The 24,478-nt window shown below is 42.9% G+C and overlaps 1 protein-coding gene across 15 annotated transcripts in view; it reads right to left on the minus strand.

Moving 5' to 3' along the window:
• TFDP2 (transcription factor Dp-2) overlaps window positions 1-24,478 on the minus strand; it is a 66,791-nt gene that overhangs the window by 21,551 nt on the left and 20,762 nt on the right. For 10 of the 15 annotated variants that reach the window (XM_084847190.1, XM_084847191.1, XM_084847201.1 and 7 more), the window contains 3 exons: window positions 10,728-10,849; window positions 7,927-7,974; window positions 514-676 (listed from right to left, as the gene is read on the minus strand). In XM_084847190.1, coding sequence (XP_084703316.1) covers window positions 514-676; window positions 7,927-7,974; window positions 10,728-10,849 — 333 coding nt within the window. The remainder of the gene's footprint in view (window positions 1-513; window positions 677-7,926; window positions 7,975-10,727; window positions 10,850-24,478) is intronic. The other 5 variants (XM_084847204.1, XM_084847202.1, XM_084847203.1 and 2 more) reach the window with 2 other exon arrangements.

Consider the following 24,478-nt stretch of genomic DNA (forward strand, 5'->3'; position numbering starts at 1 on the left):
TGGGGAGAACAGGCAGCCAGAGGAGGGATTAGCTGAGTCACCTTGGGCGAACAAGACCACACAAGCTGAATCTGCCACATTTTCAGGCATTCCCACCTCCCACTGCAATCCTCTCAAACCATATTCTAAGCCTTGCCTGGGGGTCCCCCAACCCTCAGGAGAGGCTTTTCAGGGGGCTGCAGTGATGAGGAAATTCCCATTGTGTGAGCAGCCTTTCACTAATGTAATTTCTGTATATACCATTATAATCACTGCACTAGCAGAAAACACTTCCACACACTGATCCCTCTACCCAATTCAGCCCCTTGTACTTTTGGAAATGCAGCTCCTGAGTATTGGAGGACCCTGTATGTGTGTGTGTGTGGGGGGGAGAACAGTGAAAATCAGAAGTGTTTGCGTGCTTTTCACTAGTGCAAAACAATAATTGGATACAACCCAAAATGTTTAATTTTTATCAAGTCAGGAAAGCCAAAACACAGAGACATAAGAAAATATTTAATACTTTCTACTTACTGAATCTGAAGCTAAGTGGCTATTAGAATTTGCAAACTCTGATACGAGCTCATCTGCAACTTCATTATAAGATGTTGTTCCTTTACGTTGGACCTTTTCACATACTTTCATTGAAAAATGCCTTAGACCCTTTCCATTTTTATCTCCTTTTTTGCTTCTTTTACTGTGGAGAACAAAAATTCAGATCTTAAGTTGACCAATTACTGACTTTTCATAATAGGTACTGTCTTTTTGCTTGTTACTGCACTATTTGAAAATGGTTTATTTGTGGGGAAATGAAAAATGAATATGTATTGCTATAATCAGCCATAAGGTTTTAATATCAACCTTTATTTGATTTGTACTCCACCTTTCTACCAAGAAAAATGGCACTCAAGCAGCTGACAATCATAAACAAAATGTGATTAAATCAATAATAAAACAAATGCATTAAAACACAACAGTAACAGAATAAAAACAGCATCGAGCTGAACAGACCCACTTGCATGCCAAAGGCCTGCTTGAATAAAATGATCTTTGCTTGCAGGTGGAAGGACAGCAGAGAGGGAATGAACCTATCCCCCCCCTTAGCAGGGTGTTCCACAGCTTGAGAGCAACCACCGAGAAGGCTCTCTCTTGTGTCACCACCAAACACGCCTCTGAAGGTGGCGGTAACAAAAGAAGGGCATCTCCCAAAGATCTTAAGATCTGGGCAGGCTTGTATGAAAGAAGGTGATCTTTCAGGTCGCCTCTCCTTTTAGTGCTTTGCTGCCCCCCAGCAAAAAACCTTGTAAATTAAGCCAGGGATCGAAACCATGGCACCTGCAAGGACCCCTGAGTGCATTCGACAGACCCCGTTGTCGGACCCCCCCTCCCCACTTTTGCCTCCTGCTGTACTCAGCAGCTTCATTTTGTACACCAAGGCCATGCTTGCCTGTTATCCTGGTGATTTCTTGACTTCCTACTTTAGCATTCCAATCCCCTATGATGAAGAGGACATCTTTTTTTGGTGTTAGTTCTAGAAGGTGTTGTAGGTCTTCATAGAACCGATCAAAGCTATGGTTTTCCCAGTAGTAATGTATGGCTGTGAGAGCTGGACTATAAGGAAGGCTGAGCGTAGAAGAATTGATGCTTTCGAACTGTGGTGCTAGAGAAGACTCTTACGAGTCCCCTGGACTGCAAGGAGGTCAAATCAGTCAATCCTAAAGGAAATCAACCCTGACTGCTCATTGGAAGGACAGATACTGAAACTGAAGCTCAAATATTTTGGCCACCTAATGTGAAGAGAAAACTCCCTGGAAAAGACCCTGATGCTGGGAAAGATTGAAGGCAAAAGGAGAAGGGCACGGCAGAGGATGAGATGGCTAGATAGCATCACCGATGCAGTGAATATGAACTTGAGCACTCTCCGGGAAAGAGTGGAGGACAGGAAGGCCTGGCGTGCTATGGTCCATGGGGTCACGAAGAGTCGGACACGACTTAACGACTGAACAACAACAACAGTACTCAGCAGTGAGGAAGCAGGATGTGAGAAGGCAGCAGATTGGGAGACATCTCCAGATCTGCTGGCCTCCTGCTTTCCTACTCCTGAGATGGTCATGGAGGGAGGTATAAGGCTACACTTGATGTTAAAATATGAGCAAATGTTATTTGAAGCCCAAAACAGAAGCTTCTGTACGTGGCAGAACTTCTAGACAGATTAAGATCAGATTAGAAAGAGCTTTTCAATAAACATGGATTTTGTCTTCTGAAAAGAAGTGATAGTTTCCAAGGACAGTGTTATAAAATGTCCATTTCTACCTGCTTCCAACAGATGCTAGTTTTGGACTATACATGGAACATTCCTGACAAAGTTCAAACACATACAGTATATTACAGAATTATTTCATTATGTAATGCTAAATCTTCTTGAGTGAAAAACCTCATATGAAGAACAACAGATAGCATAACATCACAAGAAAGAAGAAAGCAAATACTACTTGAAACCTAGGATAAAAGAAATAAGAGGCACGCTCCTGTCGAAGATTTACACAACTTTAGTTTTGACAAGAGCGAGCATAAAAGTCCTCAAGAACAGAGGATTCCAGAACCAATCCACTACTACCCACATCAGCATGCAGTTTCCAAATGTTTTCTAATTCAGAGAATAGAAAGGGATTAAAGGAGACTGAGAACCTGTGTCAGTGGGCCATGCTTTAACTCCTTCAGGCTTTAAATGGCCTGTTAACGAAGAAAGCCTGGAACACCCTCTCTTGCAACTAAACCTCACAGAGGTCATTCATAAGGTATGGAACTGTAGCAATGTGCTCTGCACCGCAGCTACATGAATCCTTGCTTTGAGTAATTCCCCCCCCCCCCAATTGTAACTACGGGGGAAAAGTTCAGTGGATGAGAGGGGCCAACAAAACTTCTAGCAAGCTGTTAAAAGCAGAAATTGACAACCCTTAATATACGGGTCCCCTTCATGGAGCACTGCCTTGCTGTGGCGAAGGGGCTTGCGTAACTCAGTGAAGCCATAAGCTATGCCGTGCAGGGCCACCCAAGACAGACAGGTCATGGCAGAGAGTTCTGACAAAATGTGGTCCACTGGAGAAGGAAATGGCAACCCAATCCAGTATTCTTGCCAGAAAAAACCCCATGGAACGTATCATAACATTGTTCAGGAGGCAGCAACGAAATCCATCCCAAAGAAAAAGAAATGCAAGAAAGCCAAGTGGCTGTCTGATGAGGCTTTACAAGTAGCTGAGGAAAGAAAGGAAGCGAAAAGCAAGGGAGAAAGGGGAAGATATACCCAACTGAATGCAGAGTTCCAGAGAATAGCAAGGAGAGACAAGAAGGCCTTCTTAAATGAACAATGCAAAGAAATTGAGGAAAACAACAGAATGGGAAAGACTAGAGATCTCTTCAAGAAAATCGGAGATCTCAAGGGAACGTTTTGTGCAAAGACGGGCATGGATAAAGGACAAAGAAGGCAGGGACCTAACAGAAGCAGATGAGATTAAGAAGAGGTGGCAAGAATACACAGGAGAACTATACAGGAAAGATCTGAATGTCCCTGATAGCCATGATAGTGTGGTCACTGAACTTGAGCCGGACATCCTCGAGAGTGAAGTCAAGTGGGCCTTAGGAAGCATTACTAACAACAAAGCAAGCGGAGATGACAGTATTCCAGCTGAGCTATTTAAAATCCTAAAAGATGATGCTGTTAAACTGCTGCACTCAGTATGCCAACAAATTTGGAAACCTCAACAGTGGCCGCAAGACTGGAAAAGGTCAGTTTAAATTCCAATTCCAAAGAAGGGCAACGCCAAAGAGTGTTCAAACTACCGCACAATTGCGCTCATTTCACATACCAGCAAGGTGATGCTCAAAATCCTACAAGCTAGGCTTCAGCGGTATGCGAACCGAGAACTACCGGAAGTACAAGCTGGGTTTAGAAGAGGCAGAGGAACCAGAGATCAAATTGCCAACATTCGCTGGATCATGGCAAAAGCAAGAGAATTCCAGAAAAACGTCTATTTCTGCTTTATTGACTATGCTAAAGCCTTTGATTGTGTGGATCACAACTAACTGTGGCAAATTCTTAAAGTGATGGGAGTACCAGACCACCTTACCTGTCTCCTGAGAAACCTGTACGAGGGACAAGAAGCAACAGTAAGAACCAGACATGGAACAACCGATTGGTTCAAAATTGGGAAAGGAGTACGACAAGGCTGCATATTGTCGCCCTGCTTATTTAACTTATATGCAGAGTACATCATGAGAAACGCCGGGTTGGATGAATCACAGGTCGGAATTAAGATTGCCGGGAGAATTATCCACAACCTCAGATACGCAGACGATACCACCCTAATGGCAGAAAGTGAAGAGGATCTAAGGAGCCTCTTATTGAGGGTGAAAGAAGAGAGTGCAAAAGCTGGTTTGAAACTCAACATTAAAAAAACTAAGATCATGGCATCTGGCCCCATCACTTCCTGGCGTATAGAAGGGGAAGAAATGGAAGCTGTGACAGATTGTATTTTCTTGGGCTCCAAGATCACCGCAGATGGTGACTGTAGCCATGAAATTAAAAGACGCTTGCTCCTTGGGAGGAAAGCTATGGCAAACCTAGGCAGCATAGTAAGAAGCAGAGACATCACCTTGCCGACAAAGGTCCGTCTAATCAAAGCTATGGTTTTCCCAGTAGTAATGTATGGCTGTGAGAGCTGGACTATAAGGAAGGCTGAGCGCCGAAGAATTGATGCTTTCAAACTGTGGTGCTGGAGAAGACTCTTACGAGTCCCCTGGACTGCAAGGAGGTCAAATCAGTCAATCCTGAAGGAAATCAACCCTGACTGCTCATTGGAAGGACAGATAGTGAAGCTGAAGCTCCAATATTTTGGCCACCTAATGCGAAGAGAAAACTCTCTGGAAAAGACCCTGATGCTGGGAAAGACTGAAGGCAAAAGGTGAAGGGGATGGCAGAGGATGAGATGGCTAGATAGCATCACCGACGCAATGAATATGAACTTGAGCACGCTCTGGGAGAGAGCGCAGGACAGAAAGGCCTGGCGTGCTATGGTCCATGGGGTCACAAAGAGTCGGACACGACTGAACGACTGAACAAATATATGGGTGGCTGATTTAGCAATAGTCTCATTAGCAAATACAAACAGATTGCTTACTTGAAATTAATATACATACACTGTGTAGGCATAGAACCTATGTGTCTACAGGGAACCACAAAGAAGAACTAAAGCCAAACTGGCTTAGTGTTGGTTCAAAAATGATCATCTCTAGGTTCTGACTAGCCAGTTACCTGAGTTCTGCTTGGGAACTGGCCAACCTGCCAATGTAACCTGAGTGAAATGGTGACCTTGAACTATGGCTTTATTAGCTTATCATTGAGTGTCAGGGCAGAAGCACAAACAGACACAACTCTGCCTGAATCTGAGGGACCAGCACAGCAAGCCACTGGAGCTGATCCCCCAGCATACTTCTCCAGCTGTTTATAGTATGTTTTTAAGTGGGTTGCTGTTTGCCTTAAATAGTTAAATATAAAATAAAAAGTCAGATGCCTGGAACACATCACTGCTACTCTGGAGCAGGACAGACAGAAATTTATTGGATACAAAATTGTTACTTATTTAATTTATATCCCACCTTTCTACCAGGAAATGGCACTCAAGGCCATTATTAACTATTATTAACTTACAAGACACTGTTTTGATATATAATAATTAACTTACAAGGGACTTTTAGTTTGTCTGGAGAAAGTGGTCCAGTTTGGATGATCACATCTTGGCTTAATAATCCAAGGTATGTACGATCCTTTGGTTCATGCACAGAGCCCTTTTTCTCCTCTCTTTGCACAAGTCATGATTAAATCAGGAAATCTATAATTAACCACAGTTTATTTTGTCTGAACCAAGAAACGATGGGCAGTACCTAACAGGGCACTTAGGCCCCCTGCCAATTCTCTTGTGCCCTGCAGATTCCCTTCTGCAAGCAGCACCCTCTACTTATGCAAGGGAGATTTAGCGCTTGCAGGAAGAGCCTGAAATGATGGGGAAACAGTCGCTTCTGGAAGGAGACAGGTTGACGAAACTTGCATAAGGAAGTTCCACCAACCTGTCTCCTTCCAGAAACAAGCTTTTCTGCTCGTTTCAGGACTTCCTCTAGGAAGCGCTAAATCTCCCTTGCATAAGCGGTGGATCCTGCTTGTGCAATGGAATAAGCAGGACCCACCACTTGTGGAAGGGAATCAGTAGGGGTGTAAGCACCCTGTTGGATTCTGCCCGATAGTTACCAAATTAGTCATGACTAACTTCACATTGATTTCAATGGGTCTACTCCAAGTATGACTAAGTATGGGTCCAATCCACAGAATTCAATAGTTAAAACATGTTTATTAATACTATAACATGTTTATGATATTAACACCAATAGGTACTGTGCCTCTGTGCCAATACTGCCACTGTGCCTCTGCTCGTTCCGATGCACCTGCAAGACCAACTGCTAGCACAGGAGTGGGGGACCTCTTCTGCCTAAGGGACAAATTCAATTTTAGAGATGCTCTCAGGGGTCCCATTCCAGTGATGGGTGGGGCAAAAGGGGAGGAGCCAAAATACCAACATATTGTAGCTTAAAGGTCTTACTGCCAGTAGCTAAGTTTTAGGAGAGGGATTTCAACCCTTGAGAACTGGGGAAAAAACACACCAAAGCTGGGACACTACCCAACAACTGGTGGTCAGGGAAAAGGGTGTTGGCCAGGAGAAGGAGGGCATGGGTATCTGGGGAATCTTGGAAGGCTGAATTGGGACCCCAGGAGGATTGGATTTGGCCCACAGGCCTGAGGATCCCTATCCCTGTACTAGCACAACAGGAACTAGCACTTCTTAAAGAAACCCAGAAACAAATGGAAACACTCATTTCTGATATGGGACAGGTCTGCAGAGCTCCCTTCTGGGAGCTCTGTCAACCTGCTCCATTCAGGAAATGAAGATTTCTGCTGGTTTCTGATTGGTTCAGGGACCAGTAGCTTCCCACTGCACTAGCAGTAAGAACATATGAGCAGCCATACTGGATCAGACCAATGGTCCATCTAGTCCAGCATTCTGTTCACACAATGGCCAATCAGCTGTCGACCAGGAAAACACAAGCAAGACATGAATGCAACAGCACCCTCCCGCCCATGTTCCCCAGCAACTAGTGTACACAGGCATACTACCTCTGGTACTAGAGGTAACACATAGCCATCAAGCCTAGTAGCCACTGATAGCCGTCTCCTCCTAGTGTGTGGGCAGCATTAGATACTGCTCATTACCTTTGAAAATGAGCTTCACGAAGCATTCTAAAACTATGGCTTGAAGTGTGAGGTTTATTATTCCTAGACAAGATGCATCACCAAAACTACATTTGCTGGGGACTGAACAGTTGCACAACTTATGCATTATAAATATTTACCTTCAATAACTACAGATCTTATACGGCTTTCTAAAAATGGGTAGCTGAATTCAATTGCTATAAAATTTTATAGTTGTAGCCCCAAATTGTATAGTGATCCACAAATATTTGTACTAAAGTAATCAGAACTGGGCCTGTGGAAAGCTTCTACTAATTTAACCAGATTTTTCTCACAAGGAAGTTATGACTCATATTGCCTCCACACAAAAAATTCTGACACTGGTAAACTGTATTTTTCAAAGAAGATTCCAGATTTAAATACACACACACACAGCTCTAAATAATGTAATTTTATATTAAAAATGTAGATGAATATAGCTAAAGAATGTACAACAGAGCATTATTTGGTCTTATATAGTAAACTAAGCTATTTCAGGGGGTGGGGAGAACAGATAAGACTCAACATTAAAGATGGAATATTGCTACCAAATTCAAAAGCAGGCAGTATATTTTATCTTGAGTTTGGATACAGTCAACAGCAATACACACCTTCCTGAAAAATCCGATTCCATGAAGTCTCGAGTCCGTTTTCTGTCCCTGTGAATCAATTAAAAAAAAAAACCAAACTCAAAATATGTATTGTTACACTGTACTACACATTTTATATCCCAAAGTATGCAGATTCTGAATATTTTAAGAATTTCTGTTATTTTTAAAGCTAGTCATTATACCAAACATAATCTGCAAAAGATAATTATAACTGGGGCCCAATGAAATCAAGCTTAGCCTTTGACTTAAAATTGAGTCCAAATAACTTAAATGGGTTGGATTTGGATTTGTTTTGCTAGGACAAGCAACTGCTACAGAGGAGCTCAGATGCACTGGCTCTCTGAACACATGTACTTTGTGCTGTGCATTTCATTATTATCTTGACACCTTGGCTCAAGAATCCATTTATTTCCAGAAGGAGCAGAATGGAAAGCTGCCAGGAATGACAATAAAGTTCTGTCCTAGCTGGCAGTCCTGGACAAATATCTTATTAGGGAGTGGCCTTGAACCTTCCCACAGGGGAAGGGCCAATGGCACTGGTCTTTCATTAGGCAAGTGGTGCCTTTCTTGAGAACACCTGGGACTATCAGAACCATGGGTGAGCCAGAGCTGGATGACAGACTGCTGGAAGTTGATTTGTGCTGGCTCTTGCACTGCTTGTCCCTAGATGGCTCTTGCAACAGGCCTTGTCTCTTTTTTGATCTGTGTGGGACTTATGCAGGGATCTGGAGAGGAACCGATAGCCACAACAGTTCCCATACTCTCATTTATCCAGTTGAGCAGATGCTGTGTCCCAGATCTCTCTTTAATAAAATCAGGTCCCTTTTGGGCTATAATTTCAGTCTTATGCTCTCTTATCCAAGTTTGTTTTGGTTATTCATTTTGTTGTGTTGAAATGCTTGATTCTCAGACAGATCTGGGAAAGGGGAGCTTTACTCTACCTAATTCTAGACTTTGATGGCTCCATCTTCCTTTGCTAGTTATTTGCTCAAGATTTGTGAGCTGGCAGACTGCTCCATAATGATGGCTGTTTCTCCTGCCACTTTTCATGCCTTCATCTGTGCAATACCTATGCAGTAACATTGGTGCTTGGAAGTGCCTTTCCCCTAACATGCTTTCCTTTACTTGTCCTGACAAGAAGGGAGTTAAACAAGTAGCCATATGTACTCTGCTTGCTACTCTCCATCACCAGACAATAGGGAAGCAGGAAGTCCTAAAGGTTTGGGTGGATGGGCTGAAGCTGAAGATTTATTTGTCTCTATGTAGCTGTGAAATCCCATGGCCTGGCTAGAATGTATAAGACTGATAAAATTAATAGTTGTCAGCAGAAAATGCTACAGTAATAGAGAAAATGAACTCTCTGAATGTTCAGCTGAAACCCTGCTTCCCAGCAATTGAGGAGGACAGGCTTGGGAGTAGGTAGGAACCCCTTCTATTGGAAAAGGCAAGCAACAGCTAACCCACCTGCCCCTCCCTGCCAGATCGGAGGGATTAAATTGAAGGATAATTAATGCCATCCTGCATAACAGGGATAATTTTGCTCTTTCTAGTCAACAAAATAGGAGATAGCCTCTCTATATGTTATTCAGATTATAACTAGATACAATTCAAGAGATCTTTATTTTTATTTAATTTATTGCATTTCTATACCGCTCAATAGCCAAAGCTCTCTGGTCAGATGTTGGCTAACTAAGGGTGCAATCCTATTTGGATAGATGCCAGCCTCTGAAATTGGAGGCTGCTGACTATCCTATGCAGGGCAGCTGGAGCACAGAGGGGGTAATCTCCTCGCCTCCTTGGGGACTGCTCCCTTTCCCCCATCTCCGTGCTGCATTTCCAAGCGCAGCAATGTACCCAGTGTGGAGAGAACCACGCCAGCTATGAGGGGGCAAGTGAGGGGAGTACGGTTTCTGGTCTCTGAGGTCAGAGCCCTGGTTCTGACCTCAGATCCCAGAAACTGAATATTCCTGTTTGTTGTCTAGGGGGCACAGGATTGCTCTCTTCAGCAGAGAAAAGCAAATAAAGTCACAGCTACCCTATCTGTAATAACCACGATAAGGTATTTCACTATCTCTACACTGCATGGGTATTACAGGCATTTAGGAAGTATGAGAACAAATAAGTCAAAACAGTTGCTAGCAAAGCTTATTTTAATGCCAAAGTCCTGCTGCTTATTTCAGAATGTTTATACTTCATACTTTCTTTATAAGTTTATCAGCATGAAATCAAAATCTTTAAAAATTTAAACTGCATTGAATGTGTAAAATGTTTTTTAAACAGCACTACTCAGAAACTGTTCAGAACAGCTTCATGATAGGGTCCAAAAGGACTTCATTCAAATGACTTGAAGTTGAGCAGTTTTCAATGCAATAGCAGGCCATTTTACTGTTCACCAAGGGAATTTACGTTGGTAAAATAGATTGTGCTATATTTTTTATTAAAACACCAGACATTAAAAATTTCCCATTCTTATTGGGCCTCTTCCCTTTGCATCCCTCTCTAAAGTATCCTGTTTTCCCTCTGTCTACAGTGTCCTCTCTTAACCCACAATTTCATATGGCACATACCTTATTCAATAGAAATTTAAAGAAGTAGTAAGGACACTCTCCATTATTCCTCATCATCCCACAGATGAAATTATGTAACTTAATGAGCGTTGACCAAAATGAAGCAGCAACATGTTTGCACACAAGAGTCAAAAGGTGCATAACACATGCATTAAATGATGTCGTGAGCTATGAAGAAATCATGGAACTCCAAATGAACATGCAAGAATGAGGAAAGGCAAATTAATTATTTACCCTGGAATCCAGCCAGCGGCTTCTGTTATATGTGTCTGCATGACCATGGCTGGCGCTGTGGTGTATGGACTCCCAATCAGAACACCTCCTGAATTGGTCAGTCTTTGTGGCGTGCTTATAATCTATGAAAATTAGACACACAACAAATTAAACTCTGCAAAATAATTCTGTAACACATAAAAAGCTAATTAAATCTTATCCAGAGCTCAGATCAGAAAGGGATATTTTGATGATGATCAAGTCCACAGCAGACATTCCACTCCAACCATTAAAGTACCATGGCTAAACCAATTACCAGAGAAGAGTGTCATTGCCCTGCAAACTGTGCAAGAGGTACCGTTGCCTTTCTAATTTACCTTCCAGTGTATTTTTTTTAATATAATGGGTAGGATTCATGAGCAATTCATTAAGGAACCCTGTGCTTGGTTTCTGCAATACATCAGCTTCCCTTTTCCTTGTCATGCGCAATCCCAGCTGCAAGTCTAATGAAGATTTCTGTCATTACTGTGGATGAGTAGGTGGAGATTCACAGAAGGGGAAATGTGTTGTTGTTCAGTCGTTAAGTCGTGTCCAGCTCTTCGTGACCCCATGGACCATAGCACGCCAGGCCTTCCTGTCCTCCGCTCTCTCCCGGAGTGTGCTCAAGTCCATATTCATTGCATTGGTGATGCTATCTAGCCATCTCATTCTCTGCCGTCCCCTTCTCCTTTTGCCTTCAGTCTTTCCCAGCATCAGGGTCTTTTCCAGAGAGTTTTCTCTTCACATTAGGTGGCCAAAATATTGGAGCTTCAGCTTCACTATCTGTTCTTCCAATGAGCAGTCAGGGTTGATTTCCTTTAAGGTTTACTGATTTGACCTCCTTGCAGTCCAGGGGACTCGTAAGAGTCTTCTCCAGCACCACAGTTCGAAGGCATCGATTCTTCGGCGCTCAGCCTTCCTTATAGTCCAGCTCTCACAGCCATACATTACTACTGGGAAAACCATAGCTTTGATTAGACGGACCTTTGTCAGCAAGGTGATGTCTCCGCTTCTTACTGTGCTGTCTAGGTTTGCCATAGCTTTCCTTCCAAGGAGCCAGCGTCTTTTAATTTCATGGCTACAGTCACCGTCTGCAGTGATCTTGGAGCCCAAGAAAGTAAAATCTGTCACTGCTTCCATTTCTTCCCCTTCTATATGCCAGGAAGTGATGGGGCCAGATGCCATGATCTTAGTTTTTTAATGTTCAGTTTCAAACCAGCTTTTGCACTCTCCTCTTTCACCCTCAACAAGAGGCTCTTGAGATCCTCTTCGCTTTCTGCCATTAGAGTGGTATCGTCTGCATATCTGTGGTTGTGGATAATTCTCCCAGCAATCTTAATTCCGACCTGAGATTCATCCAACCCGGCGTTTCTCATGATGTACTCTGCATATAAGTTAAATAAGCAGGGCGACAATATACAGCCATGTCGTACTCCTTTCCCAATTTTGAACCAATCGGTTGTTCCATGTCTGGTTCTTACTGTTGCTTCTTGACCCTCATACAGGTTTCTCAGGAGACAGGTAAGGTGATCTGGTACTCCCATCTCTCTAAGAATTTGCCACAGTTTGTTGTGATCCACACAATCAAAGGCTTTAGCGTAGTCAATGAAGCAGAAATAGACCTTTTTCTGGAATTCTCTTGCTTTCTCCATGATCCAGCGAATGTTGGCGATTTGATCTCTAGTTCCTCTGCCTCTTTGAAACCCAGCTTGTACTTCCGGTAGTTCTCGGTTCGCATACTGCTGAAGCCTAGCTTGTAGGATTTTGAGCATCATCTTGCTGGCATGTGAAATGAGCGCAATTGTACTGTAGTTTAAACACTCTTTGGCGTTGCCTTTCTTTGGAATTGGAATGCAAACTGACCTTTTCCAGTCTTGTGGCCACTGTTGAGTGTTCCAAATTTGTTGGCATACTGAGTGCAGCAGTTTAACAGCATCATCTTTTAGGATTTTAAATAGCTCAGCTGGAAGACTGTCATCTCCGCTAGCTTTGTTGTTACTAATGCTTCCTAAGGCCCACTTGACTTCACTCTCGAGGATGTCCGGCTCAAGTTCAGTGACCGCACTATCATGGCTATCAGGGACATTCAGATCTTTCCTGTATAGTTCTTCTGTGTATTCTTGCCACCTCTTCTTAATCTCATCTGCTTCTGTTAGGTCCCTGCCTTCTTTGTCCTTTATCATGCCCGTCTTTGCACAAAACGTTCCCTTGAGATCTCCGATTTTCTTGAAGAGATCTCTAGTCTTTCCCATTCTGTTGTTTTCCTCGATTGCTTTGCATTGTTCATTTAAGAAGGCCTTCTTGTCTCTCCTTGCTATTCTCTGGAACTCTGCATTCAGTTGGATATATCTTCCCCTTTCTCCCTTGCTTTTCGCTTCCCTTCTTTCGTGAGCTACTTGTAAAGCCTCATCAGACAGCCACTTGGCTTTCTTGCATTTCTTTTTCTTTGGGACGGATTTCGTTGCTGCCTCCTGAACAATGTTACGGACCTCTGTCCATAGTTCCTCAGGCACTCTTGTCTATCAGGTCTAATCCCTTAAATCTATTCCTCACCTCCACTGTATATTCATAAGGGATATGATTTAGGTTATACCTGAATGGTTTAGTGGTTTTCCCTACGTTCTTCAATTTAAGCTGAAATTTTGCAAGAAGCAGCTCATGATCTGAGCCACAGTCAGCTTAAGGTCTTGTTTTGACTGACTGTATAGAGCTTCTCCATCTTTGGCTGCAAAGGACATAATCAATCTGATTTCGATATTGACCATCTGGTGATGTCCATGTGTAGAGGTGCCTCTTGTGCTGATGGAAAAGAATGTTTGCTATGATCAGCGTCTCTTGGCAAAACTCTATGAGCCTTTGTCCTGCTTCATTTTGTACACCAAGGCCATGCTTGCCTGTTATCCTGGTGATTTCTTGACTTCCTACTTTGGCATTCCAATCCCCTATGATGAAGAGGACATCTTTTTTTGGTGTTAGTTCTAGAAGGTGTTGTAGGTCTTCATAGAACTGATCAACCTCAGCTTCTTTGGCCTCAGTGATTGGGGCATAGACTTGAATTACTGTGATGTTGAATGGTTTGCCTTGGATTCGTACTGAGATCATTCTATCATTTTTGAGATTGTACCCCAGTACAATTCCCACCCTTTTGTTGACTATGAGTGCTACTCCATTTCTTCTAAGGGATTCTTGCTCACAGTAGTAGATATAATGGTCACCTGAATTAAATTTGCCCATGCCTGTCCATTTTAGTTCACTGATTCCCAAGATGTCGATGTTCAATCTTGCCATCTCATGTTTGACCACCTCCAGCTTACCTTGATTCATTGATCTTACATTCCAGGTTCCTAAACAATATTGTTCTTTACAGCATTGGATTTTCTTTTCACCACCAGACACATCCACAGCTGAGTGTCCTTTCGGCTTTGGCCCAGCCGCTTCACTCTTTCTGGCACTACACTGAAATACCCTCTGATCTTTCCCAGTAGTATATTGGACACCTTCCGACCTGAGGGGCTCATCTTCCGGCGTCATATCTTTTAGCCTTGTGATACGTTCCATGGGGTTTTCTTGGCAAAAATACTGGAGTGGGTTGCCATTTCCTTCTCCAGTGGGCCACATTTTGTCAGGACTCTCCGCCATGACCTGTCCGTCTTGGGTGGCCCTGCACGACATAGCTTATAGCTTCACTGAGTTACGCAAGCCCCTTCGCCACAACAAGGCAGTGATCCATGAAGGGGAAATGTACGGGGGACATATATGAGTAGGTAAGCTATGACCTAGTATCTCAGTCCCAGGGACAAAATCTATGGTTCACCCATATTTAACTGGTGTGTCTAGGGGCGAAGGACTACTTTCCTTCTTCTGTTCAAAGTCTCCAAATACTGAAGAACTTAAACACAAATACATTTTGTACAATGCACTAAATTCCATTTCAGATAACTCAGAAGGAGAGGAAGGAGCATGAGTGCAGATGAACATCTGTCAACTAATGCTAGTAACTAATGAACAACCTCATTTTCTTCAATGCTGTCTACTTCTGAAGCCAAGAGGACTTTAAAAAGCAACTTGTGATATGTCATAGAAAATGGGGGTTCAAAGGAAAAAACCATTAATTCCACATGTTGTGTCCAAACTGAGCCACCTTAATTCTTTGGATCCCAGCCAATGCAGAACACTGATTTTGTTGGTGGCATGTTACTTTTACTGGAAACATGTGCTTTAAGTGTGCATTTTTATGCATACTAGGGAACACTATATATACCAAAAATACATGACCTTTCATTGGGTAAGTCAGGGGTGGGCAACCCATGGCCCACATGCAGCCCTTAGGGGGTCTTCCCTGTGGCCCACAGGTGCCCTAGCAGTTCCCACCTCAAATTCCCCTTCCCACACCAGTCCCACGGTACCTTTTTTGTTTTAGGGCATAGAACAGACTTTTCACCACTCTAGCTGGTATTAGACAACTACCGCCTAGTTACAAATGCAAGCCTTTTTAGGGAAGGTTCTGGAGAGGGTAGTGGCAGAACTCCAGGCACTCTGGGAGGATACTGATTATCTAGACCCATTTCAATATGGGTTTCATCCAGGTTACAGGACTGAATCAGCCTTGGTTACCCTGATGGATGACCTTTATCGAGAGAAGGACAGGGGGAGTACAAACCTGTTAATTCTGCTTGATCTCTCATTGGCTTTTGATACCAATGACCAGGTTTCCTCCAGGATCGACTCCATGGGATGGGTATCGCAGGCATTGTTACAGTGGTTCCAGTCCTACGTGCTGGGCCAATTTTAGAGAGTAACATTGGGTGACTATTCCTCAGCCCCTTGGCAATTGAGCTATGGGGTTCTGCAGCGTACCATCTTGTCTCCAATGTTATTTATCATCTATATAAAGCTGCTGGGAGCGGTCATTGGGGGATTTGGAGCCAAGTGCCATCAGTACGCTGATGATACACAGTTCTATCTCCCTGTGACATCTGAATCAGGAGAGGCTGTGCAAGTCCTGGACCAGTGCCTGAATTCAGTGCTGGGCTGCATGAGGGAAAAAACCCAAATAGAATACTGGCAAGACAGAAGCCCTGTGGGTGAGTGGTTCCTGAGTCCAGGAGATAGGCTCTTTGCCTGTTCTGGTTGGGTTGCACTCCCTCTGAAAGATCAGGTCTGTAGTTTGGGGTTATTCCTAGCTCCTTCACTGTCGCTGGAAGCCCAAGTGGCCATGACAGCTCGGAGTGCCTTTACCAGCTTCAGCTGGTTCGCCAACTACATCCTCTCCTGGACAGGGATAGCTTGGCCACAGTGGTACAGGTGCTGGTAACCTCAAGACTGGATTACTGCAATGCACTCTATGTGGGGGTGCCCTTAAAGCTGCTCTGGAAGCTGGAGCTAGTGCAGAACGCAGCAGCTCAGCTCTTGTTGGGAGCTGCCCCTTTTCAGCACGTACCTCCTTTGCTGAGGGAACTGCACTGGCTGCCTATTCGCTACCAGGCCAGGTTTTATTACTAGTGTACCAAGCCCTAAACAACTTGGGACCAGGATACCTGAGAGAGCACCTTCTCCCTTACCAACCGGCCCGGTCACTGAGGTCATTGGAGGGCATGCTCCTGGTGGTTCCACATGGACCTATGGCCTGACAGGTCCACCAGAAGAAGAGCCTTCAGTGTGGCAGCCCTTTTTCTTTGGAATTCCCTGCTTCTGGAGGTCAGGCAGGTGCCTCCTGAAAATAGCACTGTTCCAGGAGGCATTCCTTAACTGACCAATCATGGTTTTTATTGGTATTTTGTTTTTAAAAATAGCATAATTTTAATCTGGTGTTTAATTTTTTTATCCTTTTACTGTTTTATCTCTTGTGTTCACTGATCCAAAATCTGTTCTAGATATGGAGCTGTATACAAGTATTGTAAATAAATAATTAAATAGCTTGCTGTATTCTATGGACTCTCTCTCAAGGATATTATTCTCGAGAGAGAAATAAGAATAATATCCTTGAGAGAGAAAAACCATAAAACACAGCAAGCTGGAGTGGCAAAAAATAAAGGCATTTCACTATCTCTACACCATATGAGTACTGCAGACTTTTAGGAAGTATGAGAACAAATAAGGCAAAACAGAAGAGTTGCTAGCAAAGCTTATTTTAATGCTGAAGTCCTACTGCTTATTTCAGAACGTTTATACTTCATACTTTTTAATAAGTTCATCAGCATGAAATCAAAGCCTTTAAAATTCTAAACTGCATTGAATATATAAAATGTTTTAAACAGCACTACTTTGAACCTGTTCAGAATAGCTGCATGATAAGAGCCCGAAAGGACTTCATTCAAACTACCTGAAGTTGAGCAATTTTCAATGCAATAGCAGCCCATTTTACTGCTCCCCAATTGGCAAAGTATATTGTGCTTTTTTTAATTAAACATCAGATATTAAAATACCTTGTTCTTGACAGAAAAGCCATGGAATACAGATGGCTAGAGTGGCAAAAGACTCTCTAGCCTTGCATACTCACTCAAGAATAAGGTTATTCTTGAGAGATAAACCACAGAGCATCTAGTTCTCTTTCCTTAATAGGGAGAGGAAAGCCTTCTCTGCCCACAGAGCGAAGGTCCTCATGAAGATCTCTTTGTGGAGGGGAGATAAAAAGGAAGTCTGTGCATGCGTGCCCGCATGCAAGCATGCGAAAAAGGAGGGGAGTGTGAGTGCACGGGAGGGGAGTATAGGTGTGTATTTGTGCATATTTGTGGAGAGGGGAGAGGGGAGAGGGGAGAGGGGAGAGGGGAGAGGGGGACCAGCAGCACCCCCCACTGTCACATGAGTCCCTCAGGGACAAAAAGATTACCCACCTCTGGTGTGAATTATATACGTGAAGTTGTCCTGATTTTCAGAATTGGGACCACACTTAGGAAACAATAGCGTTGGGATATACTTTACAGGATCAGGTGAGTAAACTATTAGGATTTCATATTTAACCCATCCAGTCTACAGGGCTGTTTGCATGATACGACAGTCCACTGTGGGGTATTTAACCCATGGTGAGGCTGCAGCTCGTACAGTCACCATTTTGAATATGCAACCCCCACTTGGAGGTTGTTGCATTATGCAAACCCAGTGAGCGTGGATTACGTGAGGGTTAAACAACTCTCACATAACCCATGATCTGTTTAATCCTTGCATAACCCCCGCTCACCAGGTTCACACAACTCCTGAGTGCGGGTTGCATATACAACCTTGTGCCTGCGGGCACTGTAGCTCGTTGTGAGTTAGCTGTGACATGTCGTCGAAACTTGGTCTACATGTTCTTCTTATCTCTGAGTCAAAAGATCTACAAAAACAGCATGATTTTGCAGTGCTGGCTATACCCTTGAGAAACTCTTTTGCAACAAGGTCAGCATGATGGGAGCATATTAAGCCAGATGCTGTTCTACTGAGAGGCCACCTTCTTTTTGCCACACATCCCTAACAGCAGAAGATGCTCTTTGACCTACTGGCTCAGGAAACTGCATTCACCACAAACATAATGGGGATTATAACAAAATCTTTGACTTCCCAATAACGGCTGTTACTTACACAAAATTTCCAGGTTTGCCATCATAAAAAGAAAACAAATTTAACTCTTACTCTGTTTAGAGCGAATTAAAATTTGATTTTTAAAAGAATTTGTTCTTGGTTAATATACAAGTATAGTTTACTTTGAACAGAGGCAACATGTAATTTAAGGTTTTCTTAAACTGTTTTAAACTTCGCATCAAGGCAGGGTACAAATTAGAAGGCATAAAATGGAAACAGAAATACAAGTAACCAAAAATTGCATAAACTTTTCCTTTCATTACAAAAGATAAAAATATCAGCAACAGTTTATAAAATGTAGACCAGCATCAATATTTAATTAAACGTGGAATATTTATTTAAAATAAGCAAAAGCCCCTTTCATACAGCTTGTAGGTCAAATGAACTATGATGTCAGGTCCTGCTCCTGACTTACATGTGTTTACTACAAGGTCAGTATAAAGTTTACATGTAGGACACTTAACTTTTTCTAGTTTCCCAACTGTGAACCCAGCAGTTGAACACACACAAGTTCTATGGAGATGTTTAACTAAATTTGCATAGGTGGGGGATGGGGCCTGTCATCACAATCCCCACAGCCACACACTCTCATTCAACTCTACATGCTATCAGAAAAGGGAAAGGAACCAGGAATAGTTAAGTTTCTCACAAATTTGCCAAATCATTTATGTAAATGACTGCTTGCATTTTAGCTAGTCTTATGGCAACTTACAATATCCCATGTGCATTCAGTGATTTAGGTCCTTCATTGCTTTTTTAGAGCAAATATATCTTTAAGTAATGTTGGATTAGAAAAGACAATAGGAAAGCTCTTCCTCACCTTACAACTTTTTATTATGAAAAGCTAAAATTGTGTAAGAATCCAATTCTTCTGAAGATGCCTGTTCAGACAATGGTAAAATCCTGGGGGCAAAATAGTGTCTAAACAGGCCCAGTTTCAGAATGTGAAATTATTTCACATGAGTAGTATTCACAGCATTTATGAAAAATGTACTGTATGTATACTGATTGTTTAGAAAAGATAGTGAGACTTGAACAAAGTTTAGCCACTCTGTATGGAAACATGCTTTTAAATAGAAATTACCAGAAAGAATATATACCAATCCCAGATATAAGCATTAAACAGATGTATAAACATTAAGCAAATGAGCTTCCACTACACATTAAATACGTGGTTGCTTGTGATGCCGAAGAAGCTGAGGTTGATCAGTTCTATGAAGACCTACAACACCTTCTAGAACTAACACCAAAAAAAGACGCATTTTCATCATAGGGGATAGGAATGCTAAAGTAGGAAGTCCAGAAATCACCGGGATAACAGGGAGGCAAGGCCTTGGTGTACAAAATGAAGCAGGACAAAAGCTGATAGAGTTTTGCCAAGAGAACATGCTGATCATGGCAAACACTCTTTTCCAACAGCACAAGAGGTGACTCTACACATGGACATCACCAGATGGTCAATATCGAAATCAGATTGATTATGTCCTTTGCAGCCAAAGATGGAGAAGCTCTATACAGTCAGTCAAAACAAGACCTGGAGCTGACTGTGGCTCAGATCATGAGCTGCTTCTTGCAAAATTTCAGCTTAAATTGAAGAACATAGGGAAAACCACTAAACCATTCAGGTATGACCTCAATCATATCCCTTATGAATATACAGTGGAGGTGAGGAATAAATTTAAGGGATTAGACCTGATAGACAGAGTGCCTGAGGAACTATGGACGGAGGTCCGTAACACTGTTCAGGAGGCAGCAACGAAATCCATCCCAAAGAAAAAGAAATGCAAGAAAGCCAAGTGGCTGTCTGATGAGCCTTTACAAGTAGCTGAGGAAAGAAGGGAAGCGAAAAGCAAGGGAGAAAGGGGAAGATATATCCAACTGAATGCAGAGTTCCAGAGAATAGCAAGGAGAGACAAGAAGGCCTTCTTAAATGAACAATGCAAAGAAATCGAGGAAAACAATAGAATGGGAAAGACTAGAGATCTTTTCAAGAAAATCGGAGATCTCAAGGGAACGTTTTGTGCAAAGACGGGCATGATAAAGGACAAAGAAGGCAGGGACCTAACAGAAGCAGGTGAGTTTAAGAAGAGGTGGAAAGAATACACAGAAGAACTATACAGGAAAGATCTGAATGTCCCTGATAGCCATGATAGTGCGGCCACTGAACTTGAGCCAGACATCCTCGAGAGTGAAGTCAAGTGGGCCTTAGGAAGCATTAGTAACAACAAAGCTAGCGGAGATGACAGTCTTCCAGCTGAGCTATTTAAAATCCTAAAAGATGATGCTGTTAAACTGCTGCACTCAGTATGCCAACAAATTTGGAACACTCAACAGTGGCCGCAAGACTGGAAAAGGCCAGTTTACACTCCAATTCCAAGGAAGGGCAACGCCAAAGAGTGTTCAAACTGCCGCACAATTCCGCTCATTTCACATGCCAGCAAGGTGATGCTCAAAATCCTACAAGCTAGGCTTCAGCAGTATGCGAACCGAGAACTACCGGAAGTACAAGCTGGGTTTTGAAGAGGCAGAGGAACTAGAGATCAAATCACCAACATTCGCTGGATCATGGAGAAAGCAAGAGAATTCCAGAAAAACGTCTATTTCTGCTTCATTGACTACGCTAAAGCCTTTGATTGTGTGGATCACAACAAACTGTGGCAAATTCTTAAAGTGATGGGAGTACCAGATCACCTTATCTGTCTCCTGAGAAACCTGTACGAGGGTCAAGAAGCAACAGTAAGAACCAGAGATGGAACAACCGATTGGTTCAAAATTGGGAAAGGAGTACGACAAGGCTGCATATTGTCACCCTGCTTATTTAACTTATATGCAGAGTACATCATGAGAAACGCCGGGTTGGATGAATCACAGGTCGGAATTAAGATTGCTGGGAGAATTATCAACAACCTCCGATATGCAGACGATACCACTCTAATGGCAGAAAGCGAAGAGGATCTCAAGAGCCTCTTGTTGAGGGTGAAAGTGGAGAGTGCAAAAGCTGGTTTGAAACTCAACATTAAAAAAACTAAGATCATGGCATCTGGCCCCATCACTTCCTGGCATATAGAAGGGGAAGAAATGGAAGCAGTGACAGATTGTATTTTCTTGGGCTCCAAGATCACCACAGACAGTGACTGTAGCTATGAAATTAAAAGACACTTGCTCCTTGGGAGGAAAGCTATGGCAAACCTAGGCAGCATAGTAAGAAGCAGAGACATCACCTTGCCGACAAAAGTCCGTCTAATCAAAGCTATGGTTTTCCCAGTAGTAATGTATGGCTGTGAGAGCTGGATTATAAGGAAGGCTGAGCGCCAAAGAATTGATGCTTTCGAACTGTGGTGCTGGAGAAGACTCTTACGAGTCCCCTGGACTGCAAGGAGGTCAAATCAGTCAATCCTAAAGGAAATCAACCCTGAGTGCTCATTGGAAGGACAGATAGTGAAGCTGAAGCTCCAATATTTTGGCCACCTAATGCGAAGAGAAAACTCCCTGGAAAAGCCCCTGATGCTGGGAAAGACTGAAGGCAAAAGGAGAAGGGGATGGCAGAGGATGAGATGGCTAGATAGCATCACCGATGCAATGAACATGAACTTGAGCACGCTCCGGGAGAGAGCGGAGGACAGGAAGGCCTGGCGTGCTATGGTCCATGGGGTCACGAAGAGTCGGACACGACTGAACAACAACAAGGGTATTTTTAGAAATACAATGTTTTTAATGTACAATCTTATTGTTTTAAACTGCTTCTGTTGTTGTACATTGCCCAGAGTGGCTGGGTGACCAGCCAAATGGTCAATTGATAAATTTAATTAAAAAATAATAAAAAATAGATACAGAAACATCTGCACTCAAGCAAAGTACGTGCAGGTTATCTTGAACCAAAAGTAGTCAGACTTTAGCAGCAATTTGTACAGGAGACCATGAGATGCCATTAGCATAAAATACTTTTAGTACACAATCCTATGGAAATAGTTGGCAGCCTCCAAAGTAGGAGGCTGCCAAGTATCCAATGCAGGGTGGCTGGAGCACGGAGGCAATCAGAGATGCATTTTCGCGAGATGGGCGATTTCACCTGTCTAGCTATGGCACTTCCAAGTGGGAGGGAAGAAGGCTGGGGTGAGCAGAGGAAGCTGCATTAATGCAGTTTTCCCAGTCTCCTCCCCTTCTCACTCCTGGGACCACCCCTTTTTCCTCTTCACTGTGCTGCGTTTCCGAGTGTGGAGACATACTGAGAGCCACACTGACTAGAAGAGTGAGTGGGGAGCACAGTTTCTGGGCTTCAATTATTCTTACCTCAGATCACAGAAAAAGAATTATCCTATGTCCCCTCACACACTGTCTAGGGTTATAGGATTGCTCTCTTAGGCATTTAACTTGGTTTAGGCCAGTTTTATCTGGAGTTCTAGGCTCAATATACCTTCAATTTGACCAATTAAAGCTCTTGCCAATAAGCATGGGTAATTTTTTGGAGAAAGCAGTAAGTATGTTCTACCGTTTGTTATGTTGTGACACCCACGCAAAACAAAACTTTTAAACTACGATCTGGTTAACAGAACCAGACAACCCACCATGGCTGATCAGCCACAGTGGGTTGTTATGTTGTGTGAACCCAGCGTTGTTTTTGCAGAGTAGCCTATTTTTCACAAACAAGCCACACTGAGAACCCCTGATTAGTTTTAGGGTTGTTCATACCCATGGTGGCTTGTTGTGTCATCTGAACCCAGCAGGGCGACTTCATCGTGGGTTGTTGGGAATAGCTACAGAGCTGCCCAGCCAGAGAGACAAGAACCTCTGCCTCTCCTCGCAATCTTGATAGTGCTGCTGCCATTCTCCCTCATCCCTTCTCAGTGCCCTCCACCCCATGCTCCTAAAAATAGCAAAGAAAGGACACTGGAGACTGTCCTGAATGCTTTCACAACTTTTCTTTTTATTTTCAGTTCTGCGCAAGTGTGAAGGAGCAAATGTCTACAGCTTGGAAATTTGCATAAATTTCCATTTTACTGCTATGCTTTGAAATTGTGCAACTTTTGTCTCTGTTTTACTGCTCTGTCATGATATTTGTGTATGCTTAGTGATCCCACTCACTGCTCGGTAACCCATATGTACATGTGACACTTAGGAGGGAAGCAACAAGGAGGAAGTGGCGGGGGCGGGGGAGCTGAAAGTGGCTGGCAACCACAGGAGAGAAGGCGCTTTGCTGGCAGGTGTTCTTACGTCCATGTAACATGAAGCAGCCTTTAAAAGAAAAGGTGTTCATTAGCAAGGGAAGAGCCGAAGTGAAGGACAATGACAATAGTGGATATCATACAGGTGGTCTTGTGAGAGCACAATTCCCCCCCCCCAATTAAAAAAAACTTTGCACTGCATTACTACATTCATAAGGGGTCAGAAAATTAATTTCATTTGGTGATCTGATGTGGGGAGAGAGCAACCCCAGTGAACCAATTGCAGAAAGGGTGCTGACATAGGGACAAAGGAAACAAGCAGTTCTGCAGGAAAGTGCCTGGGATACATGCTGGAGGTGGTGGGAGGACTGAGAGGGACTAAGGGGGGAAACAAGCCATAGCAAGCTACAGGGTGCCTGACTGTCTGTTGGGTTAGTGAGCAAACAACCAACCCATGGTGGCTTATTCACAGGGTGGCTTAGCATGATGTGTAAACCTGCTGATCGTACCACTCACCAAGTAAATTATCTGTGCCAAATGTCATTCTAATGGAATAAATAATCTTGCTTTTATGATAACATTTTCAGGCTGAAAAAGCAGATCTTAACCTCCTTCAGCTCTCCACCAAATTAGATCACAAATATAAGCACTCAGGTGTGATATCAAAATACATCTGTTAATATGTTCAGAACTGAACATGTTAACACGTTTCCTTACATTGATATTCTGTATTGCTGATGTCACAAATCATGTCTCAATAAACAAGTGAAAGGGCTCAGAAGTGCTAATGTTATTCTAATAGCCTTTTCTAATGTTATGTTTGTAAATCAGTATACAAAGCTTTCCCATTTCAAGACTAACTTAAAGTGGATATTTTCCATTAAACAATTTAATAGGAGACCACTAACTGTACCATCATTATATCCTTTGTCAACTAGTAGAATATGCTTAGACTGAGAAAGCTACAGTTTATGTTGTATTTGAATACCAAACAGAGGCTAGCTTCCAGATGCA

Source organism: Heloderma suspectum, chromosome 3 (genome assembly GCF_057233095.1).
Source record: "Heloderma suspectum isolate Gila_16-S chromosome 3, 16-S_ref, whole genome shotgun sequence".
In the NCBI taxonomy this organism is placed as follows: domain Eukaryota; kingdom Metazoa; phylum Chordata; class Lepidosauria; order Squamata; family Helodermatidae; genus Heloderma; species Heloderma suspectum.